Source organism: Aptenodytes patagonicus, chromosome Z (genome assembly GCF_965638725.1).
Source record: "Aptenodytes patagonicus chromosome Z, bAptPat1.pri.cur, whole genome shotgun sequence".
Classification (NCBI taxonomy): Eukaryota; Metazoa; Chordata; class Aves; order Sphenisciformes; family Spheniscidae; genus Aptenodytes; species Aptenodytes patagonicus.
The window spans coordinates 32,123,735-32,148,069 of NC_134982.1; the positions used below are offsets into that span (position 1 = coordinate 32,123,735).

Genomic DNA, 24,335 nt, shown 5'->3' on the forward strand with positions numbered 1-24,335 from the left:
GGGCTGCAGCGCCTCCTCGCCGCGGCAGGCGGCGTGCGCGGCGGCGGGCCTCCCGCGGGGCAGGGACGGGCCCGCCGGCACGGCACGGCACGGCACGGCACGGCACGGCACGGCACGGCACGGCACGGCACGGCACGGCCCGCCCCCGCCCGGCGCGGCTGGCGCAGGCCCCGCCCGACGGCGCCGGGGGCGGGAGCGCGGCGGCCCGCTTAGATTGCCGGAAGTGGTGCGCTGCCTCACTTCCGGTGAGGTGTGTAAGCGCCGCGGGCGGCCGGGTACGGCGATCGGCGGGGGCTCGGCGGCGGGGATGGCGCTGTGGCTCCCGCGCTCACGGGACGGCGGCCCTCCGTCGGAGGAGGACGAGGAGCGGGGGCAGGCTCCCGCCTCCCGTCAGCGCCTGCCGGAAGTGCAGGTACACCCGTGCCCCCCACCCCCTGCCGCCCCGGCACCTCGCGCCGCTTCCCGCCCCCGGTGGCGCAGCTCCCCAGCCCCGGCCGGCGCGGAGCGGAGCGGGTCGGTGCTGCGGGCGCCTCGGCTGCCCCGCGGCCGCAGCCCGACCCCGCCGCGGGGAGGGGGCCGCGGAGGGACGTAGGTCACCGCAGAGCCCGGTGCGTGTCTGGGCGGGGGTGTGCGGAAGTGTCCGCTCCCCTCCGGGGCCGCCCCGCCGCCCTGGAGCACGCCAGGACGGGCAGATGCGCTGCCGCCGCGGGGGGGGGTTGGCGTCTGCCACCACCCGTGAGTAACAGTTCCACGTTTGACGAATGATGTGGAAGGAGCTGGGTTGAACTTATCCCCGCATCCTTACGTCTAAAAAGCAGATATATAGGCGGTGTGTTTCTCTGTTGGCTAGGTCAAGTCGGCGTTTTAGAGATATATTGTCAGGAGTTCTGTGTGTTCTTGCAAGAAGCTGCCATTACATTAGTTTTCCAAACAGTGAAATTTTTATCTTGTTACAAAAGAAATAAAAATGCTGCAATTCCAAAACAAAGTTGGCACAAGAACTTTGATGTACCTGCATTAAAGTTTCCTTCAAATGATCTTTCACAACTTGTGTTGTCCTTCATGTCCCTCTGCCAGAGGTTATCAGCACCACAGATTTCATAACATGGCACTGGAAGGCTGAGGAACTAGTGGGTATGGATGTTTTTTCTATGCTCTTGGCAGGAAGGCATGGCATATGCTTTAGAGGATAATTTGTTAAGTTACTGAGTGTGAATTCCCAGCACACACCTGGAAGTAACATAAGCACTGTTGCTTAGGAGGTCACTTTTCTCTCCCAGCTGTGAGTGGTGACCTCCTCAATAGATTTGACCAAAAGGAGCATATGCTTATGCTGAGCCTCAGCCACTTCATAACTTAAATTCCACTTTCACTGTCAGTTCAAGGGAAGATGTTGGCCATCTGTTAGGTACTAATCCATATTGAAATGCAGGCAGCAGCAGTTACGTTACTATTGTGATCTGACATCACAAAACTGATACTTTCTTCTCAGAAGTATATATTCAGAGTATTCTCATGTTTGGCTGTTGCTAGCATTGCAGCCCAAAGATAGCCAGAGGGGTTTCAGCTGTGTCAAAAGTATTTTTACAGTCTGGCGACTATTACTGATAGCAGTACGTGATCCATGATTTTGCAAATGCACTTAACAACATAAAGACAGCTTGAATTAGAAATCTTTCTAAAAAACTGTACAATACCGTGCTTCATCACTCCTGCAAATATAATGCTGCATATCTAAGGTGCCTTCCAGGTGCATTATCTTTGGGATTTTGGCCTGTCTGCTCCTATGCAAACTGTAAACTGTCAATTTTCCCTCTATAAATAGCATGTCTGATTTTCCTCACAGACATACAGCCAAGGGATTGAATTAGCCTGCCAAAAAGAAAGAGAGTTTGTGAAGCACTCTGTAGAATGCACGTGGAACCTAGCAGAAGCCCAGCAAAAACTTGGTAGCTTAGCACTGCATAATTCAGAATCCCGCGATCAGGAATCTGCTCAAGCAAAGACTGAAGCTGCAGAGTTGAGATGGAGAGAGGAAGAGTGGAGAAGAAAAGAAGAAGCACTAAACCAGAGGGAAAGACAGAATCTATGGAACACAGATCCTGTTAGTAAGGAGGTATTTAATAAGGTATGACCCATATCAGTGTGCATGAAAACAAGTGTTAGCCTCTTTTTTTCATTCCACTTGTTACTAGTCTTGAGTGTCTTCTGCATCCAGTACAGCAGAAAACCACAGTATGTGTTAAATGGAGATTTTTTTTTTCTTACTTTGCCTCATGGAAGGGAGCCAGCTGCACTCATACTACAAATCTGGATGACATTTCACTACCAGAATTGCGGATCAGAACTTGCGTGGGTCATCTAGGTATTAGATATGAGCCAGCAGTGTGCACTTCCAGCCTAGAAAGCCAATCATATCCTGGGCTGCATAAAAAGCAACATGGCCAGCAGGCTGAGGGAGCTGATTCTCCCCCTCTACTCTGTTCTGGTGAGACTCCACCTGGAGTACTGCATCCAGCTCTGCGGTCCCCAATACAAGAATAGACGAGGACCTGTTAGAGCAGGTCCAGAGGAGGGCCCTGAAAATGGTCGGAGGGCTGGAACACCTCTCCTGTGAAAAAAGGCTGAGAGTTGAGGTTTTCAGCCTGGAGAAGAGAAGGTGCTGGGGAGACCTTATTGACCTTATTGTGGCCTTTCAATACTTAAAGGGGGCTTATAAGAAAGATGGAGAGAGAGTTTTTTGTAACAGCTTGTAGTGACAGGACAAGGGGCAATGGTTTTAAACTGAAAGAGAGTAGGTTTAGATTGGATGTAAGGAAGAAATTTTTTATGATGAGGGTGGTGAAACACTGGAACAGGTTGCCCAGAGAAGTTGTGGGTGCCCCATCCCTGGAAGCAATAGAGGTCAGGTTGGATGGGACTTTGAGCAACCTGATGTAGTGAAAGATTTCCCTGACCACAGCAGGGAGGGGTGGAACTACCTGATCTCTAAATGTCCCTTCCAACCCAAACCACTCTATGATTCTATGTAGTGCAAGTGTTGCCAGATGCGCTGAATGAGTTTCTTCACATGAAGAGCGTGTGTGCCAAATTCTTAAAACGTGAAACTGTCAGTTTGCTTCTAATAATGACTACTGTAATACAGATTATTTAGCACAAACTTTTTTTATAGCAGAATCTCAGCTTTGATTTCACAATTTAATTTGAACAGCTAGCGCAGCTCCTGTTCTCACTGATTTAGCTGCATCTAGGCTGCAATGTACATGATTCTCATTGTTGACAGATCAGTAAGTTCCTACCTAAGGACAGAAGTTTCTCAGGGTTCTTTGGTGAGTAGACTATAATGAGACTTTTAAACTCTATGATTAGGTAATGCACTTTTTTTAAAGAAAACCTTCTCAAGTATATGACATGACTCTAAAATAAGAACATAGCCCTTTAAATAGTAACATATTAAAATATAATACTCCTATATATCACAAAAAGATATGTCTGGAGTTTCTGTGATAGTACCATTTTTCTCTTCCTCAGAGTTTTATTAATCAAAAAAGAAAAGAAATAGAAGACGAAGATGTGTCTGAACCACTTATGCAAAAACATGAACAAAAGATTAGACACTTTGGTGAGTGTGCTTTTTCCAACATTTTGCAGTTCAAACTTCTACAGAATTTGTGTAGGTTTGCTCCTTATTGTACAGAATGAATGCTAACAAATGAAAGACCTGGCTAATAGACTGTTCAGCTTTATTTTATCAGGACAGATAATAATTTCAAAGCGAAATAAGGTGTAAACTGTAGAAGCTTCTTAGTTCCTGTGACCAATTAAGAACTTAAATTAAAAAAAAAAAATACTGAAATGAGCTTAAGCCCTGAAAAGTGATGTTCTAGCAACTTTTTCTGCTGTTCAGTGGGAAAAGGCACAGACATTTATGGAAATATAAGTTGTGTCTATAAAAGTGCATGGGATTGTCCATAGCTGTCTCCTTTTACTAAATGTTTTTTCTGGTGATTATTAAGCTACAAGGGTAATGATTGATTAAAGGGAAATGTCTGTAAATGCCTACTGAGAGTATGTGTGCATGGAACTGTGCGTTTCTTAAAATTACATTTAATTGTCCACTAGGTGTCACTTCAGCTCTGTCATAATTGTTGAACCCAATTAAGCACAAAGCTGATCTTGTAAAGTAATCTGAAGTTTTGATGGTTCTCTGGAGTGCTTTCCATTCTTAGTTACAGGTTGGTCTAAGACTATGGTATAGAATAGCCATATTTGGAATTCCAGAATAATCAAGAACAGGACTGAGTTGGCAAAATTCAATTCTTTGTACAAACTCGTTTTTACTAAGCTATTTGGCTTCTAAGGATCTTAAACTGTTTTAAAGAAAGGGTTTCTAGCCCTGTTAACCTTAGCAAGCCTTGCAAGTACCAAGTTGAGGCACAACACTGTCAGAGTATGCCAACAGCAGTGATAGGCACAGGTTCTCTCAAATATCTTAACTGCTACGTGTAATGATAGCGGAATCAGAAGACATCTCCCCTGCTGTGCATTTCAGCAGAAAAAAAGAGGCTTTCTTGCAGGCTTCCTAGCTAAGAGCTGGGCAAAATTACTTTGCTGTCTAAATTACTTTGCTCCTAAATTCAAAGCCATGTTGTTATTTTAATTCAAAATATGTTAAGCCCATTGTAAAAAGGGACAGTACATTAATGCTCTTTCACATCTCTTGTTCTGTGCTAACTGCTGCCAAGGGGCAGTGTGGACTTCACTAGCTTGAGCCCTCTTTCTGGATCCTGCTCTGGCTTTCAAGCAATAAAGAACTTATGCGGACTGCTCTCTTGAAAACAGCCAAAAGAAATATTAGCCATTGCTTTCTCTTTAGGCATTTGTTTGTTAGAATTAAGATTAGCTTAGGTCATTACCACTGAATTATCTTTAGCCCAGTTATAATTACACGCTGATAGACGGGTAAAGCTGTACATTTGGTACCTGTTGCCAGTAATGACTTGACTGTCAGTGATACATAAAGGACAATTTTAAGAAGTGGTCTGAGTATTGAGTTCTGATTTTTAAACTCAGCTCTTTACATGAAGGTAGCTTCATGCTATCACAATTCAGTCTTCTAGTTAACTTTCCAATACTGATGTGGCTTTGCTTTTTGAGATCAAGCTGTTCCGGTAATTAAATTCAAATTTCCTAAAAACCTAGCAAATCATGTGTTAGAAGCACTTTCATTTTTGACAGATTACACATTCTATTCTTCGCATTCTTATTTGCAAACATTTAGAGGATCTGTGTTTGTCAGAATCGCTGAATGTAAAAATCCATAAACATTTTAAACTATTTGATGATGCAACTAATAGATACCTACACCACTTTGTTAGTGTATATGAGAACTGATTAAACATAACTTATCAATGATGCTAGAGATGCATTAAAATACAGGAAATTGTGACTGTTAAAATCTACTTTTAGTATCTTCAAAGTCTAATTATACCTCTGGTAATGCTCTTTCAGTGTTGGTTAGATGTATAAATAAACCCCCCAAATTTAGCTGCATGCTGTCATTCTGAGGTTAGTGAATCACAAAGGTGTTACATATACTGGGGTATCAATGCAAGTAACTTCCTTGCTGCATTAAATCATTTATCTGTTTAGAATATCTTAACTATATTTCTCTTATTAGGTATGCTGAGCAGATGGGATGATAGTCAAAGATTTTTGTCTGATCACCCGTATCTGGTATGTGAAGAAACATCTAGATATCTCATGTTGTGGTGTTTTCATCTAGAAGCTGAACAGGTATGAAGAAGACGTTTAAGTTGTTTGAAAGCATACAGTTTCCCACTTGCAATATAGAAAAGCTGACCAACTTGATTAGCTATTTAACTGTTCTTCCCACCCTCTCTCTACTTTATTGAAGAACAACTCTGTAGTGCACTGTCACACATATGTCTAGTTATAGCTAATTGTCAGTCCCCTTGCTTCTGTGAGCATCAGTTCTCATCTGTTTAGGAACTAGAACAAAAGGAAATTATGCTGAATTTTAGAAATATAATCACAGGAAATATCTTTAAATCATAACTTTAACTTTTTTTCAGAAAAGAGCTCTGATGGAGCAAGTAGCACACCAAGCAGTTGTAATGCAGTTTATTATAGAAATTGCCAGAAGCTGCAATGTGGATCCAAGAGGCTGTTTTCGTCTCTTTTTCCAAAAAGCCAAAGTAAGTCAACTTGGGTAATGACGGGAGAAACTCTTGATGCTGTACAAGGGACCAGTGTTTTAGAGAAGGCTTCTTCCTAATCCTAAGAGGCTAAATATTTTATGTACTGACTTAGGCTTATGGGAAAGTGTTTTGTTAGCAGTTCTCTTCTAGACAGAATATTTTGGTGTAATTCCCATTCTGAAAATGAAAGGTTAGTGGATTTTGCTTATCCCAGAGGGAAAGCAAGATACAGCAGGGGGACAACAGGGATGTTATAGACAAGTAATAACTAAGTAACAACAGCAAACATAGACCGGTTTAAGGACTGATTTTGGCTAATTACAGCTGTGTTTTCACAGTGTACCTATGTATTGTCACAACTTTCCATTTCATCTGCCGTTCACAGTGGGGCCCAAAATAGTGTCCCTTTCTCGTTACTGAAATAGAGCAATCCAGAGCTATGCAGGAGAAATGCGGGAAGACTGAAACTGTGGTTTGCTGTAGACTGTATTCAGTTATTCAAGAGACTGATGGATCTCAATATTGCCTAAAGGAGTTCAGTTAAAGTGCAAGTCAACTTGTGCTTTACTTTTGACCAGAGTGCTACAACAAGCACCTGTTCTTCTAAGGGTACTGGCTTCTGAGTTGGAATAAAGGAAAGGCTAAAATTAGATTTATTTTTACATGTCCTTAGATAAATAAATTACTTTGCTTCTACATATAAATACTACAGATTGTCTTAAGAAGAAATCTACCTGAAATTTCATTTTAAATTGACTAACATTATTCTTGAGTTGTTCACAGTTGTTATTCCCCGAAGGGTATAACATGCATTACTGAGTGGGTTTTCTCAGCACTGTGTATGCTTACAACTCAAAAGTAAATCTGGCTGAAGTACAAATATTTCATTTTTCTCTTTGCAGACAGGAGAAGGCTATTTTGAGGCTTTTAAAAATGAACTGGAGGCATTCAAGACGAGAGTGAGAATCTGGTCACAATCACATGGCTTTCAAACTATGTTACTACACGATCTCAGTGTCAATCCTGGTCTTGTAGGAGAGCTGTCATCTTTTTCACAGGTAGGTTTATTATTTCTAGAAATTAATCTAACTAAAGTGGCGTTAGGTCCTGCCTTGAGAAGCTGTACCTTTCTGAAATATAAAGAGGATTATTCCTAGAACTGCTAGTGCTCAGGATATAACATGCAGTATTATCAATATGCAAGGCATATATGGGCTTTCTTTTTACTTGCTGGAATTCAGAAAGCATCAGCATAACATCAAAAGCATATGTTAGTTCACTGCCCTTACATTTTCGTGCTTAAAATAACACTGCATCATAAAACTGACCAAATGCTACAATTGTATTCATGTTCTTTACCACAAGCAGTGAAATGAGCTTTCAGTGTAAAATGACTAACCCTATTCATGGGATCATTCAGGTAAGTCAAGCCTAAGGAAAGTCTCCTGTTGTGATAAAAGGAAACTGAGGGTACTTAGGTCTTTTGTTACAGTACTAGTGATGGCCACATTCTGGAATGAAGAAGCAACTTAAAAGATTGTCAAAAGTTAGGTATTAGGGAAGGAGTCACAATTGAAACTACTTATTTGAAATAATTTGATTAAAGTACCTCTCAAGTAAGATCCAACAGCTGAGTTTTAAGTAAATGTGCAGTCAAGTGCCAGAAATATGAGACCAAATACAAGCTATGCCAGCAAATTTAAAGAATTCTTGACACAGTGAGATAATATTGGTTGATGAATTTTTCAGAGCTTATTTCCTTACTATTGCAAATTTGTCTCATCTTAAGATGGATAACACAAAGAGTCCAGCTTAAGCTAAAAATCTCTCTGTTTCTCTCTTTCTCTCTCTCACGCTGTATACACAGTTATGGAGAATTAAGCTGTCAATTTTCCATCTGTTGCAGAACACAGGTGATCTACAAGGTCCCATAAACACAGATGTCTGCAGTTTAAACTCTGTGATACAAAGAGATGAAGAAGAATCCAAAATGATGGACACAGTATAGTACTCTTAAGACTGAGGCCAAGTACTCTTTTTTTTTCTTTTTTTCTTTTTTCTTTTTTTTCAAAGAAACAAACATGGCTATTTTCTTGACACTTATTTTTCTGGGTACTGCACTTTATTTTTGGTGTCAGATTTTTGTTGTTGTTTGGTTTTAGGGGGTAAGGGATTTTTGAAGGGTGGGTAATTCAGAAAAACTTGTAATATTGTTTGAAAATGTGCTGCTAGGTTTTTGGTTGTCCTTGCAGAGCAGGGTTCTCATATTGCCGAATGTGAAACTGGATGTGTTTTCTGCTACTAACCTTGCCTTTCATGACTTTAGAAATTAAAGTATGAAAAAAAAATCTGCACAAATACAATGTTTACAAGAAACGGCAGATTCTTGGTAGAATCTGCTATTGTCTTACTACAGATGTGGACATGTTTTACTCTATGAATATTGGAGATCACAACTGTATTCATGCTACCTTGCTGACATTATAAGCTCTCAAATTTGGTTATCACTAATAGCAATAAATCAATATCTGGTATCAGTATTTCAGATCTGAATGGATTAGATTAAAACACTGGCTTTCTACCTCTACTAAGGGGATTTAAATGTTACATTGTGCTTTCATTAAACATAACTTGGTTTTGTCCTAAAATGTAAGCAATGCTCGTCTACATATGAGTGCTGGGCTGTATGATTTCTGAGAGTCTGACTCTCTTCTTGTTCATAAGGCTAACTTCAGAATTTTTTTTAAACCAAGTCTCATTATGGGGAGAAGTATTTGATGGAGGGGTTGGAGGGAACTTGAGGTACAAAGGCTAGGCTAAGACTTCAGTTTAAACAAAAAGCTTCATCGCAGTTCATATAGGGTAAGGTGTCATGCAGGGTTTGAAAGGTATTTCATATGCGACTAAAGTGGGTTTCTGACATTGCCAACTCAAACAATTAAAGTGGAAAATCATTAAAAGCTTCCTGTTTGAGGAGCTGGAAATCCAAATACTGTTCCTAGACAAGGCCTTCCACAGAACCTCTGCAATCCAAAATTCTACTGTGCTTTTCTAACTTGCAGCTATTACAGCAGTTCTATCTATAAAAATATATACTGCAGTTGGAAGACTCCAGTGAAGACAGCTGGTATCTCAAATAATGGTATTGGTACATACTCTCAGTCGTTTACTGTATTGTTCTGATTGTATGTAAGGTCTGGAAGGTATCTAGATTTCAATAGTTTGATGAACACAGTCTACCTGCAGTTGCTAATTCAGGCAAAAGCTGTGCTGAGATCCAGTGATTTTCAGCTTTGGCTATAGCAGAGATAGGGAAAAGTCTTAAGTCTGCAGTATATACTAGAGTGAGTGTTAGTACAAATGCAGTAGCAAAAGTAGGAACTCCAGATCCACTGATAGAAGTAGCTTTTCATGTGCCTTGTGTTCTCTAGCAGTCCTTTTGCAGACAGACTGAGGATAAAGGAGCAAGGAGCAGCTCTGGCCCAGCTGCAAATTAGAGATAACCAGCTTCAGTAGTAATTTTTTTGTTGTTGTTTGACAGATACTCCAGAGAGGATAAGTAAACACTGCCTCCTCCTTAATAATTAATTAATTATTAAGGGAAACTAAGGGAAACTAATAACTTCAGGTTGTTTTTTAACTGAATGATATATACAAGGGTAGTAAGAGCAGTGTAGCACAGTGACTTGTAATTGCTACCATTAGCTGTAGAGCCACGTTGATCTAGCAACCTGTGATATACTGAAAGTTATTTTTAAAGTTTCTAAGGGGCTAAAATTGGATGGTCTGGGAATAAGTGTCAAATCATAACGAGATTCCTTCCCCATTCTCCTTCCAACTCACTGAAACTTACATAGGCTGGCAAAAAAACCAAGCATAGCTGCTTTTTGTTGAAATCAAAATGCATAAATAGAAGTAAGCAGGCAGCACATCAGGGTTTCTCACTGTAATGTAGTAGCTACTGTTTTCTAACCATGACTTTTTTAAGGAAGTGCATCTCTAAACTCACTCAGTCTACAGCCTCCATACAGACATTTCTGAAGATGGAAGTACAAGTGGTCAGCTCAGCCTTTTGGGAAGCTTTCTTTAAAATGTAAGGAAAGCTGCTTGCAGTGATAGCTGCTGCCCATATTGTTCATTTATAGTAATGGGAAAGCTTTACAAATTCTACAATGACTACCTTTTTTAGACTCAAATGTGTCTCAATATTGATAATGCTAAAACTAGACATGCAAACGTAGTCCAAGGTACATCAGCACCACAGCGCTGTAGTTGTTTACAGTCACTGCAAAAGGAGATTGGGACCTGCATTAGTAGGACACAGCTACTTCAGACGTTGCCTAGACAGAGTTGTTTGTTCCTCAGGTTTTGCTGACTCTTCTTGAAACTCTCAGTCTGGTGAGCATAAAAAAGGATTAGGAGAGTTCACTGAAAAATAGCAATGTCTGCATTACCTGGAGTGTTAAAAAGTGTGGCCTGTGGAGGTTTTTAACTCCGGTTATCTAGTGAATAAATAAATACAAGAGCTGGTCAGAGACATGAATTAATAGTATGAACTCATGAAAACCAGTCCAATTGCTACAATAAAACTTGCTACAGTAATATGACAAAATTAATAATTTGACCACTGGAAATCCTGGCACTGGCATTGATGAGCAGTTGTTTTTTCAAAGATAGTAGAAAAGACACACTTACTAGTCAAGATCATCTAGCTACAGGCTTACCAGATTACACTTAATCTGTTCAATATCTGCTGTCTTTTTACTAATGAAGTCTTACAGAGCTGCACAAAGACAGAGGCTTTACCAAATATGTTACACATCATTGAAACTCCATTTCTCATGCCTGCAAGATAGTGACTCTGAGGGCAGAAATATAAACATAGTAATAAGGCAAATCATCCAAGCAGGTGTTAAGGGTAATTTAAGCCCAGCAAAATCAGCTACCATCTGTGCAAGCAAAGCTAAAAGAAGGTCACTGTCTTCCATGGGATCAACCTATACGTATGCCAATTCTGGTCTGAAATGGCTTTTTGCAGAATTGTGGTCATGGCTCCCGACAGCTTCTGGCTGGCCCCAACTAATCACACATTCAAGAAATGTGCTTTCGTGTCCTTATCATTGCTTCACACTACATCTCATGAGTGAGTAAATCAATCGATGTGCTTTGTAATTAAGCTGTATTCTGAAGTGTGTTTCCTTCACCAGTCAATATTTGCAAACGTAAATATTTTCTGAATAAGAGACACAAGAGTAGCTGCTTTTGTTACAAAGTCAGTTACTATATTATAAAAATTAGGTATATTTAATATAAAAAAATACAGCATTAAAGTGAGAACCACATGCAACCAAGTTTTATCATAATGTAAGTTAAAGGACAACATTAGCCTTTAATTATTGATCAGTCTGATAGACTATTTAGAGAAATCCTTGATTGCTGAATCTCATGTAATCAAGTGTGAGCTATGACAGATGAGCAGAAGTTAGACCTATTTCACCTGGGAGTAGCAGCATCTTTCTGGCTCACATCTGGCAACTTGGTTTGGAGGAAGGCATAAATATGTGGCCAGATCTTATTGGTTTCTGTTCCAGAGAAGGATTTCAATAACCCTTTTTCCCTAAGGAAGAAAAAGAAGAAAGCATTACAGAAGTCAAATTAACTGTTCCAGGGTCTCTGCCTCACTTTAAGATTGCCCTGACAGGAGTGTGCGAATATGCATGTGATTTAGCACCAAGAACAGCTGTAACATTGGGAATGCAGGCTGGACATGCATTACTCTGTTCCTGAAACAGTGAGCTATTGGCCACACCAGTTCGTAAAACTGACAGCTGTCCACAGAGTACTTAATAACAAACTATGAAGGGTAAAAATAAGAAGCAGCAATGCAGTCATAAAGCACATGCTATACAGCAGTTATCCAAACAACTGCGACTAACCCAGGTATTGTAAAGTTACACCTCAAGGATCAAAGAAGGTGCATCAGAACAAGCAAGTGAACCAGGCACAATCAAGTTATTCTGAATTAGTTCTAGTAGCTACTTTTATCTGTAAAGTATGTTATTATCAGTAATAATAATAGCTTGGGCCTATGTCTTACTGTGATGCTTTGAGGCATTTTCAATTCAGAAAGCTACCAAAGTCAGGAAAATCATTATCAATCCAGAAAAACTACTCCTTTCAAACTTAACCACCCCAAAGATGGAGCTTCTAGTCTTCTGCTCAACCGTTTTGGTAGAGCATAATGAAGGGTGGTGGATACGGAGACAGAGGAAGGACAGTCACTTCAGGATGTTGTCAAAGAGACTCCGATTTCTTTGTCTAGGCAAGATAAGACTACAAAGCTCTACATGGTGACCTACTATTATCTATATATTAGCAATGCAATATGTGCAGCTTTACATTAAGAGAAACTTTGCGTGTAATTTTGGCTCTTAAAAGAACTAGTAATTTGTTACCATTCCTCAGTGCAATTGGCAGTATTCTCAAATAGCTACTTATTCCCAAAGAGTCTTGCTAGCTGAGCCCGTCACAGTCCTGTTCTTAGAAAAGCCACTTTTTCAATTTGCGTATCCCTTGTTAGGAGGGTTTCTACTTATACATCCAGAACAAAAAATACTGTTAAATCTTCAAAAAAAAGGAACTGTCTCTGTTACCTCACTAACCAGAGCTACGTTGCTCAGAACAGTACTATAATGTATTGAATAATGCATAGCACTCTTTGTAAAACTAAATATGGCTGCAGTGAAAGGCTCTTTTGCTAAGCAGGCTCCTGAAGAGTGGTTCATGCAACAGTGGAAAACACACTCATTTTCCTGGGTTGATTTCTTATTGAGTTGATGAAAGATACACTGCTACTCATACCACGTTCACTGTTGCAGTATCTCTGTAACTGAAGAGATATGTTCCTTGCTATGCTAATGTGGAAGAAGCTTTTAGAATGTGGAAGAATAGATTTTACTACTTACCGATAATATTCTAGAACAGGTTTTGTTTGTGCATCATAAGCCTGCAGCCTCTTGGTAACCGTCTCTGGCTTATCATCATCACGCTGAACAAGTGGCTCTCCAGTAATATCATCAATGCCCTAATCATGGTTAAAAGCAAACACTGGTGTATATTTCTTATTTCTGTTTAAGTGTTTGTGTAATTTTCTATTTAAATTATGATCAGTTTCCAGTTAGTCAAGGTGTAGATTTCTGCTTATAAAGAGAAAGGCTACTGCTCATATCTTATCTGGAATGTAAGATGTTGACTTTCCAGTAAAACAGTCCATCAGTTAAAAACATTTTCTCAGTATTGGCAATGAACATTAGGTCATACTAACTCGACTAATTTGTCTTCTGGAACATTCGTTGAATATGGGGAATATGTAGACAAAACCTTCACACATGAGGGAAAACAATATTGTTGGTATAATGTTCCTGCATAACAGGAAACAAGCAAGTGACCAACTGGACCTTTGTTTGACAATACTGAAATGGGGAAAGGCGTTAATGGCCCTTTGATTTTAAGTCGCAAAACGGAAGAGTTATCATTTAGCAACAACTGTACAAAAAATGGCATAAAAGCCAGCTCAAGTTTTTCTAGGATTCAGTAAACAGAGGTAGGGACCTAATGTGTGAACTGTGACAGCTCCTACTTTACTGCACATTTCACCTCCAATTTACTGAAGTGCTTTAAGTGATTATGGAGCTTTTAAGCCTTGAAACCAGCAATGACTGAAGAAATTATTGACTACTGGCATATCTTATGAAGGACTAGCTAGTGGCATAAAAGTTGGCTCCTTTTTAGGTGCACTGAATCATTGTGCATCTGAGGACAGAATATGACCCATAAGGGATTCTTTGCTCCTTTGTACATATTAATTAAATCATCAAGAATTTTGATTTTCCCTAATGTCAGATTAAACTTGGCTTTTGGAGTGGAAACATGAGTGATCTTGCAAGTACAAAGCCAATTAGACCACAAAAATGTTTTCCTTTCCTGCTTGCATTCTGGCAGTCAGTTTCAGAAAATCAATAACCATCAATGTTCAGTAAGCTTCTCTGTTCATGAAGGTGTGAAGAAAATCTGTTCTGAACATCTGTATCATATTAGAGATGGATTTATATGGTCAAACTTACCTTGTTTACATAATACAATCATTTAAAACACTCATGTGTTTCTTTCTAGCGTCTGTGCAGGCAGCCATACTAGCGCCTTCATTGTACTATCCAATATTTAGTCTTCAGCCTTGCATTAACTCTACAGCCATAATCTTTTGGTTCTGTTGAGTAAGTGAACATTTTGCAGGTCTATTAGATAACAGAGACAACTGTACTTCAGCTGTTCAGCTCCATTCCATGGTTTCACTTATAAACTGCAATCTACTTTACTATGTTGTTATATGCCTGCTAATTTGTGGAAGGTAGAGTGGAGTGTTCCTAATAGCAAAGTTGTTGCAGCTGAAGCCCACTCTTTGGTAGGTCTGATAATTCTCTGTTGCAGCTTGCCTATGCTCTTCTGCAATTAAAAATAACCATGACCTAAACCACCACATTTTAAACAATACAAAGGCAGTGTTTCCAGTTGCTCACTTCCAGTGCTTACCTGCCATTTCACCTGGCCTCTTTTCCTGCAACACTGAAATCCAAAAAACTACAAGGCCTGCTATGCTGCTGGTGTAACTTTAATAGAGCTTCCAGGTGAAATGTGATGCCACAACAGATAAGTTATTTAGAGTTAAGGATGAAATACAGCTTAAGCTGAGTTGCACTAAGGCTAATTAAAGTTCCTCAAAGATCTCAAGGTAACGATGTACAATCATTATCTTCAAGTTTACTATTCCTCTTTAGGATATCTCAAGCCATAACCTCTTTGATCTGTCGAGAAGCTTCCCTAACTGGCAAGTTTCTACATCTAATTTTGCAATACGACAACTGTTCCCTTGAAAATACCTGTCCTGGTTAAATGTAAACACAGGGAAAGCATTAAATGGATTCCTCTGACTGATGATTCGGGGTGCTTCCTAGATACAAAGAATGACTCCTCTGGAGGAAGGAAAAGGAAACTACATTTTGGACTGTACAGGCTGCAGACTTGCAGAACAGGCTAAGAACATGCCCAACTCCTATGCCAGTGTGCAAGACTGAGAGTATTCCAGATCAGTGAACAGCTTTAACAAGAGCTTACAAAACATCATAGCGTTTCATTCTGCAGGGGACAAACACATTGTCTATCAGCTTGAGCTTCTACCAGGTCACTAACATACCCTCAGAGGCAGGGTGTTACCAGAAAGGTTCTGCGCTCCTAAGGCATGAAATGAGCCTTTTCCTTCTGAGCTAGTGTTTTGCAACAATATATGCAAACAATATTTTACTGCAATTACCAAATGCAATGTAACATTTATTTAGCACCAACACCAACATGTATTGCTTACCTGCACTTTGGGAGGACTGAATTCAAGATTGTAGACTCTGCCACTAGCAGGGTGGATCCAACGTGCTGTGAGCCGACATTTTATGGTCTCAAATGGCACGTCTAGGTCAATCACAGTGTCTATTTGGCATTCTTTATCCAGAGCTTCTGCCTGAGCAACCGTTCTGGGGAAACCTTTTTAAAGAAAACAACTCCATAAAAATCCAAAGGCAGAGTTATAGCAAGAATTACCTGGATTCAATCATTAGAGAAAATAATTGTCAAACAGGAAAAAAAAAAGCACCATCATACTGTAAAGGTTGAAGAGACATCAGATTTTCCAAGTATTTTTCAGCATGTCACGGCACTTTAACTTGTTAAACGCCTCCCAGCTTCCATTTCCACATTTCAGCTAATCATCTTCCCAAAAATGTAACAAATAAATGCAAAAAGACCCCATACCCATATGTACTACATACCACTATATTGAATAAAAGCATTGTATACACATTTCAAACAATAAAAGCTACAGGCAGTTCACTTAGAGGTCTGGAACAAGCTAGAAACATTTGTGACAACTCTTACTTCCACAGTTGTGTAAGTCCGGCTTAAGGAGGTGACCATTACAAACCTATTTTATTCAGTTGCAGTAAGTCCAATACATCTACCAGAGGCAGTCCAGGATTAATTTTACATAAAAGAGTAGCTTTAGAAAGAGTTCTGGGAAGTCCAGTATATCAAACTATCCTCGGGGATGATGACTGTGAGAACACTCAGGCTGAACAGGAATCTGTCTATTCACTTAAAAGATGCTGCATTTTGTCCCAAGAACTCTACGGCTTCGGTAGCGTGCCTTCAAAGGCACATGTTGCTACTAGAGAAATCTAGTGGAACTTAAGCGGGGGGAACAGAGAACAAGAAAACCAAGGTCTCCACAAAGAATTTAAAATGAAAAATTGACCACAAGAACTTCAGTGGTCAAAGCTACTGCAGAACATGCTATTGCACCACAGATTCACTGGAATAATACCTCTACCCACAAAGCTCTTGCACAGTCTCATGTTCTTCAGTAGCTTGTAATTTTCATCATACTATACAAGCAAACTTCTCCATAAAGGCAAGTACTGATAGGTACAAACTTAAGAAACTCTTCTTTGCATAGCACTGGTTGATGAGTCCATTGCCTGAGTAAAGAACCAGCCAAGAACTAGCCTTAAAACAGGAAAAAAAAAAATTATGGTCTTAAGGCTACTGTATCTTGTCTAACACATCACAAAAGGTAAGAGTTGATTAACTCAGACCAAGCTCTTGCTTGTGCATTAAGTCTGATGCACCTGGTTTGCATCACAGCCATTAACTGCCCTCATCCTATTTCTCTCATGTTCATACTACCTCATGGAAGTGCTTCTAAATATTAAGAGCAGAGGGAGAGCCAGGACTCCAGCACTCTGTTCTTTCTCACTATTGACGAGCTAGTCAGCCACGACACATCTTAGTTATGCAGCTGGAAAATGAGTTTGCTTTGGGACTTGGTAATGAGAAACTTCCTCAACAAATTAAAGTGCCTTTACAAAAGCATTTCATTGAAACTGAACCAGTGTTTGCTGCATACAGTGTTTTCTCGATACAGAAAAAACAATCTATAAGATGTGATGAATTATGAAGAATCCAGGAACACAGAGAAAAGTGCCCTAATTATACAGCACATAAACCTAAGCAGATCATACACACATGCACACACACGACCCAGACTGCTACATCTGCTATGACTCTAGAAGTCACCAACCTATCCTAAGGCAGTGGAAATGGGTGTTTGGCTAAGCGAGCACACAAGCAGCTCAGCAACTCTATTGAGCTTGACCTAGCTGACCTCAGCTGTTTGTTCTGAGTTGCAGTTATCAAACTAAAGACTTTCTGGTTAACGTATTTCAACAGAACAGTATTGTTCCTACAGAGCTGATTATGCCAGAGCTTTCCCTAGTGTAATTCACCGAGTCTCATTACAAATGCTGATGTAGACAAAATTTCTGCTCCAAAAATTTAAAGAAGGTAGCACGTTAACATGCAGCAGCAATTGATTTATTCTCTTACGGTCTCCACACCATCCTCCTGTTAAAGAGTTGCCAGTGTGCCCAGCTACACTGCTACACATCCAGATCCACAAGGCTGGAACTGTGTGTGCACAGGACCTGGAACTAAAGAAAAAAAAAAAAAGTCTGCAGCTCTTTCCTTTATTGATTAGGTTTCATTGTGCTGCTCACTGTGGGGATTAAGCCTTTGTCTTCACTAAGGAGGAACATAACTGTGACTAAAGCCACCAGAACAGATCACTGTACTAGAAGCAATTATAATAAAGCACTAAGGGACAGAGAGCACTGTGGATTTTTCACGCCCTCTAAATAAAAAGCCACACCAACAACTTTTTAGTTTTATCTACTGAGACAGGTTGTGACTAGAATCTGAAAACACACACATCCAGCCTAGACGCTATCTTTGTGCTGTGGATCCAACTGTAGTCCCATGGCCTGGGGTAACAAGAGCCATTCAGTTCACGAAGACAGCGGCAAATGCATTTTCTCTCTACCGGGAATGCTGGAGCAATGAGCTTACACTGCAGAATTGCTGAACAGTTCACTCTAGAGAACAGAACCAAAGAGCAAATGAAAGAGACCTTTTAGAGCACTTAAGCAGTGTTTTTGTTAGTGATTTATTACACACTGCACTGCTGCAGTCCTTGCTTTCCATACTTATCTTGTTGCTGCATCACATACCTACCTTTCTATTTAAATAATTCCTCAGCCCCATTCTTCAGAAGTGTTCCATTCCCCAAGGATTTTAACAAGAAAAGGCTTTAAAAAAAGAAACTTCTCACTGCATATTTTAAAGGGGAAACAAAGCATAAGAATTAGCAGAATTGCCAGTTTTGAAATTTTACTGGAGTGTTGAACTACCTTTTTCAACATGAATTAAACATCCCTGTAATGCTCTGAAGGCGGGATGCACGCAAAGCATTTTACAGCCAAAGAAACTGGGGCAGACTAGCTGCTGAAGGTTTCACAACAAGCTGGCAACAAATACTGTCCAGTTACTACGACTTGAGGATGGCTACTGGAGCGTTGCTACCCACAACTGATCAAAGCACTCCAAGCTTTCCAGTGCAGATTTTCTCTCCGTATAGAGTGATATCCAATATGCTAACTTACCGTCCAATAGCCAGTTGTACCGATCTAGACCTTTTAGCTCATTCAGCATTAGTCGTGTCATGATGTCATCTGGAATAAGCCGCCCTTGATCAATGTAGGACTTGGCAAGGATTCCAACTTCTGCGAAAGTAAGAGAAGTTGCAATAAACTATCTCTGACCACCAGCAAGCCAAAAAAAGCCCACAAGCCTGAAAAAAATTTGTGTTGATCAGGATGGCACAGAACAGTAAAGTTGTAAACAAGACAGACAGTATGCTTGCTGAAATTCAAAAACAGATGATCCATTAGGATCTGATCATGCAAATATGCATCAGATTAATTTGATTGGTCTGTAGTTTCAGGGATGGCAACAGGGCATTCAGCACACCTCTACCCCCACACCCTCTGAATAATTTTACTAGTATTTGAAATATTAGGTTCCAAAAACTAAGATCAGGAGAGGCCATTAGGTAAAAGTCTTCAAAAGAAGAAATATAAAGGATACAAGTTCATTAAGATATCAGCCCTCAGATTTCCTGTCAGGAAAGTTATTTTCTCAGTTTAGTGGCTAGTTATTAACTTATGACTTCACTACAAAGAGAAATGCCATTGGTATTTAAGAGAGCAATATGCAGTGGGACACACTTGCCAGATACGTATTTTTATGATTACTAGAGTTACAAGAGGATGTTTATAGATGTTGTAAACTATTTGTGGGAGTGCGCAGACACTAGTATTTTCCCATGGAACTGACTAACCTTTAATACCAGTCATTTAGCCCACTGGCTCGCTAAAATGCCATCCACGCATCACAGTTCCGGATATCACACCATGCTCCTACATGACAGGCAGTAGCATGCTGTATTTCACCCAAATCACGGGTATAGCTGGGAAGAAAATAATTTGCCTGGGTTGTGTCCCAGACACAAAGTCTCCATGGCCTTCGTTTACAAAACAATTACCAAATTATGTAAGTCACCCAGAATAGGAGCTAGATTGGTTTTATTGTGGATCTGCAGAAGTCTTTACTTGCAGCCAATTCAGATCTAGTTATAGTAAACTAAACAGAAGAGAAAATGGGATGGACTGACATACCAACACAAGATAAAACCAGTTTCAGCAGAAAGCAACGAAGAATGCCAGTACCATCACTTGATGCAGTATTGGAACGTGCAATAGCACAGAGGCCCTTCTTCAGACAAGGCAACTGAAAAGCAGTAGATGCCCTGAAGTAATGCAAACAGTAGCTTTGGTGCTGAAAAAAATATAACTGATAAAGGGACAATTTACCCTTATTGGGTATTCACATCTATAGTCAGGCTTTGAAAAGTTTGAAGACCATTTAGAAATAGGCACTATGCACCTTGGTCAGACTTCAAATAATCCTCACAACGTGGAGAAGAGTCAGGCTCCAGTGCTAGAGTCCTCCAGCACATCACAAACTGGAAAGAAGGTGACAGTCTGCCTGGGTACAAAGTGTCTATTCTTTTCCCTACCTCCCTTCTTCGAGGTCAGCAAGTCATACCTCTTTTATTATTCTAGTGCACTTTGAACTACGTACCCTGCAAAAGTAGGCTGGGAGGAGGAATAAATTACATCGAGATAGTTTAATGTGTACTTGATGCTTGGATCTGTTACTGATTTACACTGCAGCATTGCTCTAGCCACAATGATCTAAGAATATGCACAAGGCAAGGTTGATAGAGAATGGTACTAACATACTTCGGAAGGACAGAAGAGCTTTTAGGCCCAGAGAGGTTTAGAGTATGGCAAGCTGTGAGGTCCTATTATTACACCAACAGAGCTGGAAACATGCTGCCTCTCTCTACAAACCTCAGGTCGTTTAGAAAGTCACTATTACAGAAGAAAAAAATAGGCACAACTGTACCCAAATAGTTATATGTTAGGACAAAAAGTTTGTATGCTAGACCATAGCTTCTTCCCCCCACCCCCACCCCCGTTGTTGGGGGTGGGATTTCATGAAGGTTGGTTGGTTTTATTTTGTTCTGTTTTTTTCAGCTTGGGTCTGAAACCGCTACAGGCATGGCAATCTTTGGAATTACAGGCAACACAGGTTTCTTTCCTGTCTAGATGGTAACAGGTATCCAAGTTTCATGGTTTTGCAAACAATTGGCATGTCCTAACCACATTACATCAGACAAGCTCTAGCCATATTCAGACAACAGGTTGCTTAGCGTTAGAGAGGCGGTCACAGACTCTCCACTCTCCAAAGCAGCAGAACATGGTAATAACTGCAAATTGCTAAGGACGCTCACATGTTCAACAGGACTTTTCAACAGACAAAGTCCATTTTCGCAAGACAGCAAATGCCAAAAATGGCACCGTATAACTATTGTTAATTATATTTAATTTTCCAAGTGTTTTAACTGCCCAACTTAGCCTAACACAGTTCCCAAAGAACTGGGAATTGCAGGACTCTTCTATTATAAACAAAACTCATAAACTCTTTGCCTCGACTAAATTTGTTAAAGCTCTCCGAGTTACCTCTCGGTCCCTCTCCCTCCTTCAGTGTAATACTTACTCCTGCTACCTCAGTATTCATCTCAATCCTTTGCAGACCATTTCTGCAACGAGTGACTCACTTTCAATAAAATTAAAACAGAGCTTCATCTGGGTTAATTAGTGAATTAAAAACTCTGTAGCAGATTCCTCTAAGTTCTACGCTAGCTAATTCAGAGCAAAATTCATCATCTCTTACACCCTCCACTGGCTTCTCTCCTCACATTCAGGGTTTTAACATGTCTGCTACGCTTTCATTTCACATCTTGTTTCTCCTTCACGTTCTTTCATCTGTCCAACCCACCTAGAACACTTTGCCGAATCACTTTTCTTCATGGCTCCCTCCTCAAACCAAGCAATGGGGTATTTCCACTTGCAATTTCCTCTTCTCACACACCCTTCAGCTTGATTCTGGTTCTCTTTGATCTTGCTTCCAAGACATATTGGAAGAGCACAAAACCTAAAGTACTTAGTAAATAACATATTTCCTTCATCTTCTAGAATGCCTTCCTTCCTCACTAGGTCTTTGTTACACTGAAAGTTCATAACAGCAACAATTTTGGTTTTGTGACTCTGTAAATAACAACTTACGCTTGCACAACAAAACAGGCAGAAAAAGCATGAATGTGATCCAATATGCCTGCACAGGTGGTGCTCCTAGCAAATGTTTAACTTGTACATATCAACTGTAGTAAAGTCAGGCAACTAAGCCAAAGTCATTGTTCTTACAGAGCAAACAGAATTCGTGTGAAAAGAGATGTGGAAATCATATACCATCACAACTGATTTCATAATACAGGCAATTTTTCACTTTCAAACATGCTTATAAGCTTCCAAAACCATGTCTGCCAGTTACCTAACCATAATATTGCAGTGATACTTACAAGTGAATGTAGTCCTCCACAGCTTCTAAGTGCTGGAAATAACAATACTCTCACTTCATCACATGCAACCTGATAGGGTTCTTACAAGGTTTTCGACCCCACAGTGAAGAAAAGCAGATGCGGAAGTCAGGAGGGGACCTTTCATCATTGCAAAAATCCACCGGAGAGAAGGGTTGTGGCATCTCAACAGAGAACCAGAGGTCAAGCTAGGACTATGTAGTAAGTATAATGCACATCATTACCTAATACAAGCAACTCTGTATGCAAACACAGATCATGCTGCAACCAAAGCACAATATGAACTTGTTGTAAGATAATAATAATTTAAAAGCACAAGGTAAGCAGTTTGAAAATTTTGCCCATTGTTTTTGGAAAGCACCACTACAGTATGTCTGCCAGTTCGGGACAAGGCCTTCTAATTTTGGAATAGCTGGTAATTCTAGGTGCCTCTACTTCTAGCCATCTGAGTTCCAAAAAAGTCTGATTGCCCAGAACTCCTCCTCTTGCCCTGTTAAAAACATGAATATTTTCCCCTTTCAAGATGTTTCAGCTGGAAGACTATCAGAAACAACTACAAAAAGCACCGGGTGCTTACAAAAAGCACCAAGACAAGGAAACAATTAGGTGTTACAAAACAAGTAAAACGGGATAAACCCCAGATATGCCCTGTTCACGCTTACAAAGAGGATGCCAAGTGACAGCTTTTAGAGGATCCTCGGCCGAAGCCTTGAGGCCCACTTCGGTGGCCTCTGGCCTCCAGGAAGAGCTGTGTGAAGACGCCCAAGCTCGGGCCGGGGGGGCACATAGAGGTGGGACTGGGGAGCAGCAAACCCCCTTCAAGAAGCCCCCCAGGGGCTTCCCGGACGGTGAGCGGTGGGTGGGTGGGAGAAGGGGAAGGAGCGGGGGGGGGGAGGGGGGAGGGAGGACCGTGTCCGTCCCCCCCACGGCGGAGCGGGGCTGTGTCACGCGGGAGCTTCCTGCCGGGCTGCGTGGGGCCGGTTCCCGCCCCCCCCCCCCCCCCCGCTCTGGACCGTCCCCGTTCCCACCTGTCCTCTTCTGCATGTTGTCCCTCAGCAGGTCGCCGCTGGAGAGGTGCTTCATCCCGAAGTGTTTGATAATCCGAGCGGAGACGGTGCCTTTCCCGGAGCCCGGGGGCCCCATGATGACGGCGCGCAGCAGCGGCGGCACCACCATGCTGCTGCTGCGGCGGCGGCGGCTGCTGCTGCTGCTGCTCCGACGGGCAGAGGACGGGCAGGGGCTGCGCGGCGCTGGGCGCCGGGCGGAGCGCGGCTCGGGGGGAGCACCGCCTTCCCGGGGAGCGCCGCCTCGGCCGCCCTCCGTAAGACCGGGGAGGGCGGGGGGAGGATTGGGCGGGGGTGGGAAGCCGAGGCCTGTCCTCCCAGGGAAAAACAGTGGCAGCTTTTCTGGCTGTCAATCAGGGGCAGGAAGGAAAGATCCTTTACGTTTAAGCACCCGGGGGGGCGGGAGATAACTAAAGCAAATCGCATTTTAGAGAGTAAAGCATCAGAGAGCGTTAGGGCACCGCTGCCCTAACCGGCCCTGACCAACCTCGCCACACCCCTCTTGCCCAGGAGCCCCATTTCGGCTGCCCTCGGAGCCCTCAGTCCCTGCCCCAGCCTGTTCCCACCCCCGGTCCTGAGGTATCGTGAGGATTTCCCAGACTGACCTGGGACGTCGCCCATTACCTGGCTGTCACCTGGTGACTCGGGCAGTTGACGCATCCTGTTGCTGCCACTGCCCTGCGCCGGTGCCGTGAGGCTGTGGCTGTCGGGTGAGGGCGCGGACTGCTGTGCTCAGCTCCCGGCTCATCCACCCCCGTGCGGCAGCCCTGCTCTTGCAGGTCTCTGACAAATAAGCTCCAACTGTATGGCAGCAGGCAGCTACAGTTTTAAAAACGCTGGGTCTGAGCTTTGTTTAAGATACTTGAATGTGAACTGCTGCAGGTTGGCCTTGTTTTGAGCAATGTTCTTCCAAATGACATCCAGAGGTCCCTTCCCGCAGGGACGATCCAGTGATTCTCGGCTACAGCAGTGATTCTCAGCTACAGCAGAACACAGTGTTTTCACCAAAACAGAAGATTGTACCACTTACTGCGTGTTCGCTGTCATGTC

General features: G+C 41.7%; 2 protein-coding genes across 4 annotated transcripts; one reads left to right on the forward strand and one right to left on the reverse strand.

The window, feature by feature from the left end:
• Nucleotides 1-274: 274 nt before the first annotated feature.
• Nucleotides 275-8,869, forward strand: CDC37L1 (cell division cycle 37 like 1, HSP90 cochaperone). Of its 2 annotated transcripts, none has more exons than XM_076363047.1 (7): nt 275-412; nt 1,847-2,128; nt 3,532-3,622; nt 5,681-5,796; nt 6,096-6,218; nt 7,124-7,279; nt 8,089-8,869. In XM_076363047.1, exons 1-7 carry the CDS (start codon nt 308-310, stop codon nt 8,227-8,229), a joined length of 1,014 nt encoding a protein of 337 aa, XP_076219162.1. In that variant the 5' UTR covers nt 275-307; the 3' UTR covers nt 8,230-8,869. The 2 variants fall into 2 exon arrangements, with proteins under 2 accessions (XP_076219162.1, XP_076219163.1); XM_076363048.1 differs by having other exon boundaries at nt 8,128-8,869.
• A 2,637-nt stretch (nt 8,870-11,506) lies between these two features.
• On the reverse strand, nt 11,507-23,430 carry AK3 (adenylate kinase 3). 2 transcript variants are annotated; one of them, XM_076363049.1, is made up of 5 exons: nt 23,250-23,430; nt 18,821-18,940; nt 15,640-15,812; nt 13,187-13,305; nt 11,507-11,838 (listed from the first exon to the last, which is right to left on the reverse strand). In XM_076363049.1, the coding sequence occupies exons 1-5, from the start codon at nt 23,395-23,397 to the stop codon at nt 11,715-11,717; spliced, it is 684 nt and encodes a 227-aa protein (XP_076219164.1). In that variant the 5' UTR covers nt 23,398-23,430; the 3' UTR covers nt 11,507-11,714. The 2 variants fall into 2 exon arrangements, with proteins under 2 accessions (XP_076219164.1, XP_076219165.1); XM_076363050.1 differs by lacking the exon at nt 23,250-23,430 and adding an exon at nt 22,204-22,341.
• Between the last annotated feature and the right edge of the window lie 905 nt (nt 23,431-24,335).

What these genes read in the sequence shown, in the direction of transcription:
- CDC37L1 (XM_076363047.1), top strand. Translation starts at nt 308, where the DNA reads ATGGCGCTGTGGCTCCCGCGCTCACGGGACGGCGGCCCTCCGTCGGAG. An exon ending in AGCGCCTGCCGGAAGTGCAG is followed by an intron (nt 413 to 1,846) that starts GTACACCCGTGC and finishes TTTTCCTCACAG; the next exon opens with ACATACAGCCAAGGGATTGA. An exon ending in ACAAAAGATTAGACACTTTG is followed by an intron (nt 3,623 to 5,680) that starts GTGAGTGTGCTT and finishes TTCTCTTATTAG; the next exon opens with GTATGCTGAGCAGATGGGAT.
- AK3 (XM_076363049.1), bottom strand. Translation starts at nt 23,397, where the DNA reads ATGGTGGTGCCGCCGCTGCTGCGCGCCGTCATCATGGGGCCCCCGGGC. An exon ending in CAACATGCAGAAGAGGACAG is followed by an intron (nt 18,941 to 23,249) that starts GTGGGAACGGGG and finishes TTACTTTCGCAG; the next exon opens with AAGTTGGAATCCTTGCCAAG. An exon ending in TCAGTCCTCCCAAAGTGCAG is followed by an intron (nt 13,306 to 15,639) that starts GTAAGCAATACA and finishes AACCATGATTAG; the next exon opens with GGCATTGATGATATTACTGG.